Below are 9,084 nucleotides of genomic sequence, written 5' to 3' on the forward strand. Positions count from 1 at the left end.
AGAAGCTCAGGGACAGTGCCCAGGCCCTGAATTCAAGACCCAGGACTTGCAAAAAAAAAAAAAAAAAAGAAGTGGCTCTGAATAAAAAAGCCAGAGAATAGTACCCAGGCCCAGAGTTCAAGCCCAATACACAAAACAAAGCACAAAACACAAACAAAAACCTCTTTAAAGTGTTAAATACTATCCCTTGCCTTGACAGGCCTGTCCATCTAGACATTGTAACTCTAGCAAAGGATCCTGGCCTTCAGGGCTCTGGTTTCAGGCAACTGAAAGGACTAAGACACTGCTTCCTAAGTAGGAATTATTGTAGTTTTTTCCTCATAACTGTACCTCAAACCCATTAGATGAATGATGTTGGGATGCTAGGACTCAATATATGAAGACCAATGTAAGGAAGGAAGGAAGGGATGAACAAAGGAAGGAATAAAGAAAAGAATTTTAGGCAATCAGCACTTGATTAGAAAACCATGAATCTTCCCACTAAAGCATATATAATAGACAAACCAGAGATAAATATGAGATTTTACTGAACATAAGGAAAGAGGAAACATAAAAAAAAAATCATGTCCAATGACTTGTTTGTGGCAGGAAATGCTTCCTCTGAAACCAGAATGGCAGTAAGTAGGCCAAATTTCACAACACTACCACCAACTTCACCAGTGCTAGAGTTATGTTGGAATAGTCAGCTCCAGCCACATTCTGCAAGGAGAGTTAAAAAAAAAAAATCCATCCCCCTCCCCACAGAGTCCACAGTGGTCTCAGCTGTAGCTATTGGCAAGCGGCAGCTACAGGTCATGTGGCTCCTATAGGTCTTGTGGTTCCAGTAGCGACGTCCGAAATTCTTCAAGGAAGGTTTCGCAATCAGCAGGATGGATCCAGCTTAAATAGGTTTCTAGGTACAGAGGCAGTGACCTGGAGAGTAAGAACAGTGATGCCTAAGACTGAAAGATAGACAGAAGGTTAGGAAGCCTCCTTTCCCTTTTATTTTCTTATCACCCCAATAGGCCTGCAGACTCCAGGCCTCCAACTGTCCCTCAGCCTGAAGCCAACAAGGCTATCCTCACCGAGTAGCTTTGTTCTGTGGCAGCTCAGTTTGGGCCTCCAGCCTTTGACACAGGGCAGTAGCATCATCCTTCCGATCCAACCTCCTCAGAGTCTGAAGCAGGTAATAGGAAGCATCTCTATTACCTGTAGCCAACCCAAAGTGCAAAGACTCAGACTCTGATACAGGCTTCGTCATCATTTTATAAAAGTTTGGGGAAGTATCTGTCCTATACTCATATAAAACCAGGGGTGTATAATGTAACCATTGCCCCCTCCCTTACTGGCTACCCTGAGCAAAGGGCTCAGCTGGCCTTTCCCATGCAACTCACTCCAACTTAGTTAGTCTGGATTTAAGAGCCCTGGGAAGATACCTGAACATGTTATATATGAATACCTGATTATATCCTAGGAATGCACTCCATACACTTCTCTTGTCTGCAACCACCCTTATATTTATGCGCAAGAAGCTGTGCCCAATATAACTGCATATAACTGATGTCAAGCAAGTATTCATACCTGGACATATCTGCACACTTAGGAGGAAGTCCTTTAGAGCTTTGGTATCTTGGTCGCTGGCTACCCATACCAGTCCACGACTAATCAGGGCTGCTACCCGAAGTTGTTGCAATGCCACATCTGAGCTACACCCCTGCTCACAGTTGGAACCTGCTGCTGAGGACCATCCTCAAAGTCAAAAAGTGTTTTCCAAGTCACACAGTCACCAAAATCCCAAGTCCCCCTCTACCTATTCTGTGTCCAGAGTCCTCTAGTGGACTGGGACACACAGAAAGGGAACCCACTTCTAAGAGGTAAAAGAAACTGAAACTCTAAAATCACCTTGTTCTTTGTCCTCAGGAGTGGCACGAAAGAGCAGCTCAAGACACCTGAAGTGGGACACAGAACAGGAGAAAAGAAGAACCAACCACAGACATAAAGGTAAGTGGGTGAGAATGGAGTTTGCCAACCTTGGGTCCAATCAGAAAACACCCTCAAACCTCCCCAGGATTCTGGATAGCTTCCAGGGCTCACCGACTAAATTCACTAATGGCCTCTTTTTGGGCCTTCAGGTGTACCCAGGCCTGGCCCTGAAGCAGGTGGGTGGAAGAGACCCAGAATGGGCAGTATGGCAGTTCTTTGGATCTTTTTCTGGCACCTTCCCACAGCTGGGACATCTTGGGAAGCAAAGACGATGTGCGGCTGAGAAGCTCTTCACATACAGTCAAAGCATCCTGGGCTCGGCCTGCCTGGATCAGTGCTGCTGCTGCCTCCAAGAACACCTCCGGCATACAGGGCCCTGGGGGGCAGGGGAGTAGGGAGAACTGGGGTGGGAAGAGGATACAGTGTCTTGAAGTGGCATGATCCACCATCCCCAACCTCTCCATCAGGGTCTGGTGCCATGCAGAGCCCTGGTTCCCAAGAATGGACAGGCGGAATAATAGAGGAGTAAAACAGAATGTAATGGTTCTTCTCTGCTCCAAAGGGGATCCAGACCCCACCCCTCCCACCTCATTGCAGAGAATCCACAAGGCACACCTACCCTTGGCTCTGAGTCATCCAATAATAGCGCCAACAGGTCCAAATAATGCTCTGCAGCATCTTCTTCCCTGGAGAATCATAGCTCATGAACTTCACATTAGGCCCTGTCAGGGTTCTCCAATGGTTACAGCATTCTCTTAGCTAATGGGAGGATGCTTATGAGCCTTGAAGTCCTTGTAAAGGGGACGGCAACGTCTTGCGGCTCCAGCCCTGATTCAATATGCATACTATTTATAGGAAAATTAAGGAGGAGATTTTAGCATTCTAAAGATAGAGGAGGCTATTATCTGAAAGAAGAGACCTCAGTTCCAGGCTTAGAAGTAAAGACAAAAGACTAAGGGATGAAGACCTATTTCCTTCCCAGTGTCTCATTTATCACCCAACTCATTAAAAACTAAAACAGAGGATGGGTGCTAGTAGCTCATGCGTATAATCCTAGCTCCTCAGGAGGCTGAGATCTGGGGATTGCAGTTTGAAACCAACCTGGACATACATATCTGCAAGATTCTTACCTCCAACTAACCAGCAAAAAGCTGGAATTAGAGGTGTGGTTTAAGCAATTACAGCTCCACCAGTGAGTGGAAAAGTAAAACAAACAAACAAACAAACAGAAACAGCTGAATAAGAGTATTCAAGCCCCAATAAACCCCAATAAAATCAACACACACACGCGCGCGCATGCGCGCGCGCACGTACACACGCCAGTCTCAAAAAGCAGTCACACCCCAGCAAGCTATCAGATGTGGGAAGAGGAGCTCACGTGAGCAAGGGAGACCCTCACCTCCTGATCTGTAGGCATCGGCTTGCTAGCAGGTGCTTGGCCTGGCTTGGTGTGCCACAGTGAAGGGGAGAGGCTTGGTCAGGCTGTGGAAGTAGCAATTCTACTTCAATCAACAGCTGCGGGGATTTGGAGCTACGAGTAGCACTCAAAGCCTAAAAGGAACAGAAAGAAGTATATCTAATGCTTTTTTTTTTTTTTTTTTTTTTTTTTTTTTTTTTTTTTGGCCAGTCCTGGGCCTTGGACTCAGGGCCTGAGCACTGTCCCTGGCTTCTTCCCGCTCAAGGCTAGCACTCTGCCACTTGAGCCACAGCACCACTTCTGGCCGTTTTCTGTATATGTGGTGCTGGGGAATCGAACCTAGGGCCTCGTGTATCCGAGGCAGGCACTCTTGCCACTAGGCTATATCCCCAGCCCTATCTAATGCTTTTGAGAACCAAACTTCCTTATTCTTGTATCAGTCTAACACAAGCACTTCAGCAATCCTCTACGCTATATCTTCCACCTTTAAAATGTTTTACCTCAACTAGCAGTTCCAGGCTCTCCAGCTCAGCTGATGTGTCTCCTAGTTGCCGATATAATCGAGAAGCCTCTAGAAGTGGAAGACTACAGTCTGTGCCAACTTTCAGGGCTTCAATTAAGTACAACAGTGCTCTCTGTGGATTTCCCTAAAGGGGTAGAATACAAACTTCAGCTATCCTCACAAAGCAGAATGCTGTCTATATACCCATGGTTTTCATAACACTCTTAAGGATGCCTTTACCATCTTATGGAGACAGTTCCCCAGTGCTGTGTACACCTGGACCAACACAGGCCGTGTACACAGACCTGAGGCTGCTTCATTCAGGTTTGTCAGTGCTCTTGGTAGGTTCCCTGTGGTCAGCTCCTGGAGGCCTGAGGGCAATCAGGGTGTGAGCAGAGAGCATAACAGGAAACAAAAGCTCAGAGAAAACTCCATGGAGTCAGAAGAGCATAATCCCAGAAGACCCCTTATGGAAGAAAGGGATGAGTCAGGTTGCTAGCTGACCTTGTTGGAAGGCAAATGCTGTCAAAAGCACAGCCTTCAAGCTCTGGGCACTCTGCAGAGTCAATGGGGCATCTGATTTCTCAACTGGAGGCTTCCAAGTTTTTAAAAGTAGCAGCAGATCCTCAGAGGTCCTACCCTGGAGAAGGAAGGGATAATCAGAGGCTCTGAGCCTTGTAGTTATCCATTTTTTTGCTGTCAATCTATCCTGCCTTGACAATGACCTCGTAAGTTCTGATTTCTTTTTCTTTTTCTTTTGTCAATCCTGCGGCTTGAACTCAGGGTCTGGGAAGTCCCTGAGCCTCTTTGTGCTCAAGGCTAGCACTCTACCACTTGAGCCACAGTGCCACTTCTGGCTTTTTCTGAGTAGTTTATTGGAGGTCTCATGGACCTTTCTGCCCTGGCTGGCTTCAAACTGCGATCCTCAAATCTCAGCCTCCTGAGTAGTTATGACTACAGGCGTGAGCCACAGGCACCCAGCTATAAGTTCTGATTTCTATTTCCCCAATTCTAAAGGAAAAATAGGGGTTGCAGGCATGGCTCAATTGGTAGAGCACTAGCCAGTTAGCAAAAGTGACAGGTACTGAGTTCGAGTCGCAGTCTCAGATCTCCTCTTCCCCCAGAAAATTAAATAAAAACAGATATGGAACAAGGATAAAGGGAAGCAGAAAAATCTGGAGCTGTGGAAATATATTCTAATGTGCCTTCTCACTCAGGAGCAGCTCATAAAGACAGGTGGCAAGAACCATGCTTGATTTATTGCTGAGAAAACTAATGTTGGGAGGTGGCATCAGCAAAATCATGAGAACTCTCACTCTACCCAAATTGAGTAAATGCTCCTAAGAAAATCTCCCTACGAGGGATTAACTAGAACAAGGTCACACAAGAGTTCTTGAGAAAAACCTAGGTTTTCTGACCACAACACAGTAGTTCTCCCAAAATATGATGTTCTTGCAGCTGAAGAAAAGAGAAGAGGGTAGACACCCTCATTTTCAGGTCATGTTCTCCCTTACCTGATTGCCATTCAATGTCTGCAACAGCACAGCCAGATCCCCAAGATGGTCAGTGCTTAGCCAAAGGGCTGCCTGTAGACCAGCCAAGAGGTGTAGAGCAGGAAGCAGCTCTGGCAGGAGAGAGGAAGCATGCAGGACAGAATCCCACAGTTCCCTAAGATCCTGTTCCAATCTGGGCTCCAGATGCTCCTGGGTCTCCAGCACTACATAGTACACAAACACATAACAAAAGTGAGATCTTCTTCCTGCTCACCACACTCTCTTGGCTTTCCTCTTCTGTAAGAGGCCAAGAACTGTAATCATACCTTAGCCTGGTCTGAGTAGTACACGGGGGATTAAAGAAAGACATCTCTTTCCCTGGAGGTGACAAATTTAGTTGTTCCATACCTTTGGAAAGGCTTAAATCCAGACAGAAGTTGGCAGGGACATGGAATTTCTGGTCCTTACCTCTCTTGAGGCTCCTTTGGATATCCTGGGCTAGATCTTCAGTAAAACCCTGGGCGAGGCTCACCCTCAGGATAATGAAGTTACAGATGACCGTCAGCTCCAAGGGGAGAACAGAAACAGTGGCAGGGATCCCTGGAGCAACAGGTGCTGGTTTCATAGCCTCTCCCATGAAAAATGCCCCAACATTCTAGCCCTGGTGGATGCCCACACCTGTAATCCAAGCTACTCAGAAGGTTTAGGTCTGTGAATTATTGTTCAAAGTCAGCCCAGAAGGTATGTACATAAGACTCTTATCTCCAATTAACTACTAAAACTCTAGAAGTAGAGCTATGGCTCAAGTGGCAGAGTGCTAGTCTTGAGCAAAAGAATAAAGGAGGTGGAGAAGTAAGAAAAGGAGGAGCAGGAAGAGGAACAGGAGGATAAAGAGCAGGAGGAGGAAGAGGAAGAGAAGGAAGAGGAGGAGGAGAAGGAGGAGGAGGAGGAGGAGGAGGAGGAGGAGGAGGAGGAGGAGGAGGAGGAGGAGGAGGAGGAGGAGGAGGAGGAGGAGGAGGAGGAAGCAGAGAGTCCAAGCCCTGAATTCAAACCCCAGGATCATCATCATGAAACAATCCAAAAAAGTTGTCCAGATTAGACCATCCTAAAAACTATTTCTTCAAATGCGCCATGAGCACGTGTGTGTGTGTGTGTGTGTGTGTGTGTGTGTGTGTGTGTAGGGGGAATTTACTGATAAAGACAATTCCATTCCAATCCCCTCTGTCTTTGGACAGAGTCCTGGACCTTGTTCAAGACACAGTAATCATCTCAATCCCAGAAACACCTAAAGGAACTGGTCTCCAGCCATAGTGGAAGGGAACTGACCAACCCAAGGAGGATCATGCTTACCTTGCAGACCCCAAAGGAGCTTCCTAAGCCCTTCCAGTGTGTCTTGGGCCTGCTGCTGTCGCCTCAGAGAAAGCTGGGTGTCCTGAACCACCTGCCAAAGTGGGAGGAATGTCAATGAGGATCAGTCCTTGCAGCAGTAAAGAGAGATAGAAGGATAGTCTCCAGCCACTTCTGACTCTCAGAGGGAAGAAGGTCAAGATCTGCTTCTCCGGGTTGGCTAGGATATTGGTGCTACAAAATTAAGGTCTCAGCAATCGTGTCACCTTGGCCTGTTGAACGAGCTGGTCATTCTTCTTCCTCCACAAATCCAGGAAGCTGGTGTGTGGCACTGAGGAGCCTGTAAGGGTCTGCTGGGACATGGTCACAGAGCTCAGGTACACCTGTAGCCGTCTTCCGATAGGTGTGGGTGGCCTTAATGGAACTCAGACCCTAAGGAAGAAGAGACTGGCGCCCTTTGGCACTGCGCCTGTCTCCCCTTCTCCCCTGCTCACTCTGGAGTGCCAGTGTACGAAGGCCCACCCTTTCTCAGGCAGACCCGTCCCTCTCGGCTCGCGGCCCACCTCTAGCTGACCAGTCTGCAAAACGGCTGCGGTAGGTCCTCTTTAAGAGTTGGTTCCCGCGGGAAACTGGGGAAAGAAACGAATCTGGCACACAGATCATAGGGTAGAGAAAGGTTTGGCGGGACCAGTCCTGTAACGCCATGCTAGAATGACGCCTTCCCTAGCCAGTCACGAATCCTCTCAGTGGTGGGCCGGCCCGCGCAGTGCATGCTGGGGGTTGTAGTTCCGCCGAGGAAGGTGCAGTACCTCCCTGGCAGAAAGTGCGCGACCAAGAAGCCAGCGCCCTCCCCAGTCATCTCATCTTGTCTTTCAACAAATTGGACTTCTGTAAGCTGTACACAAAAGGAGGACGGGAGAGGGAAAAGGGAAGAGGAGAGAGGAGAGGGGAATGGGGAAGGGAGAAGGGTGAGAGAAGGGAGAGAAGAAATGATAGAAATCAACGTAAATAGATCATAAATGAAATATAAGAGCCAAAAATATGTAACTCTTATAAGAAAACACTTTTGTGACCTTTGGGTTCTTACATATATTAAATGTGCGAAAAACAGAGCTGGAGGTGATTCAAGTTATTGAATGCCTAGTAAGCGCTGAAGTCTTCAAATCCCAGTACAGGGCTGGGAATACATGAAGCCCTGGGTTCGATTCCCCAGCACCACATATATAGAAAACGGCCAGAAGTGGCGCTGTGGCTCAAGTGGTTGAGTGCTAGCCTTGAGCAAAAAGAAGCCAGGGACTACAGTGCTTAGGCCCTGAGTCCAAGCTCCAGGACTGGCAAAAATAAATAAATAAAAATCCCAATACACACACACACAACAAGTTTCTGGGACTGGGAGGTAGGGTGCTTGCCTGGCATGCACAGAGCCAGAGGTGGAGCTGTGGATCAAGAGGTAGAGTGCTAGCCTTGAGCCAAAAGAAGCCAGGGACAGTGCTCAGGCCGAATCCAAGCCCCAGGACTGGCAAGAAAAAAGTTTCCTAGTTACTCAGGAGGCTGAGATCTGAAAAGGTTCAAAGCTAACACTGGTAGAAAAGTTCCAGAAAGGGCTGGGGATATGGCCTAGTGGCAAGAGTGCTTGCCTTGTATACATGAGGCCCTGGGTTCGATTCCCCAGCACTACATATACAGAAAACGGCCAGAAGTGGCGCTGTGGCTCAAGTGGCAGAGTACTAGCCTTGAGCAAAAAGAAGCCAGGGACAGTGCTCAGGCCCTGAGTTCAAGGCCCAGGACTGGCCAAAAAAAAAAAAAAAAAAAAAGTTCCAGAGATTCCTAGCACCAGTTAACCAGCAAAAATCCAGAAATGGGAGTGTGGTTCAAGCCCTAGTGTCAACACATATGTGCACCTCCCCCCCACACATAGTATATTGAAGTTTTAAAACTCTTGTGTTTTATAAAAAAAAAAAATCATTAAGAAAGTTCAGTTAGGCGCCAGTGGCTCACACCTGTGATCCTAGTTACTCAGGAGGCTGAGATCTGAGCATCAAGGTTCAAGGACAGCCCAGGCAGGAAAGTCTGTGCAGCTCTTATCTTCAGTTAAGCACCAGAAAATCAGAAATAGTGCTGTGGCTCAATGTGGTAGAGTACTACTAGCCTTGAGTGAAAAAAAAAAAAAAACTCAGACAGCATCCAGATCCTGAGTTCAAGCCTCATTACTGACCAAAAAAGTACTCTTTCCAGACTAATGTAACTTTAACCCCTCTGTACATCAACTTTATAATAACAATTAAACATTACATTTTTTAAAATGCTGATCATCATCAGCTATTAAAAAACACCAAAAAATTTAAAACCTTGGTGCTAGTTGT

At 47.0% G+C, this 9,084-nt stretch overlaps 1 protein-coding gene across 4 annotated transcripts; it reads right to left on the reverse strand.

Annotated features, from left to right (window-relative positions):
* Positions 1-510: 510 nt before the first annotated feature.
* Positions 511-7,533, reverse strand: Fancg (FA complementation group G). 4 transcript variants are annotated; one of them, XM_048368289.1, is made up of 15 exons: positions 7,285-7,533; positions 6,988-7,176; positions 6,725-6,815; positions 5,843-5,974; positions 5,396-5,598; positions 4,386-4,521; positions 4,122-4,252; positions 3,880-4,026; positions 3,362-3,513; positions 2,582-2,648; positions 2,074-2,363; positions 1,882-1,928; positions 1,561-1,728; positions 1,065-1,188; positions 511-912 (listed from the first exon to the last, which is right to left on the reverse strand). In XM_048368289.1, exons 2-15 carry the CDS (start codon positions 7,081-7,083, stop codon positions 804-806), a joined length of 1,893 nt encoding a protein of 630 aa, XP_048224246.1. In that variant the 5' UTR covers positions 7,084-7,176; positions 7,285-7,533; the 3' UTR covers positions 511-803. The 4 variants fall into 4 exon arrangements, with proteins under 4 accessions (XP_048224246.1, XP_048224380.1, XP_048224314.1 ...); XM_048368423.1 differs by having other exon boundaries at positions 1,561-1,713; positions 6,988-7,533; XM_048368357.1 differs by having other exon boundaries at positions 1,561-1,716; positions 6,988-7,533.
* Positions 7,534-9,084: the final 1,551 nt, after the last annotated feature.

This window comes from Perognathus longimembris, chromosome 1, assembly GCF_023159225.1.
Source record: "Perognathus longimembris pacificus isolate PPM17 chromosome 1, ASM2315922v1, whole genome shotgun sequence".
Lineage (NCBI taxonomy): Eukaryota > Metazoa > Chordata > Mammalia > Rodentia > Heteromyidae > Perognathus > Perognathus longimembris.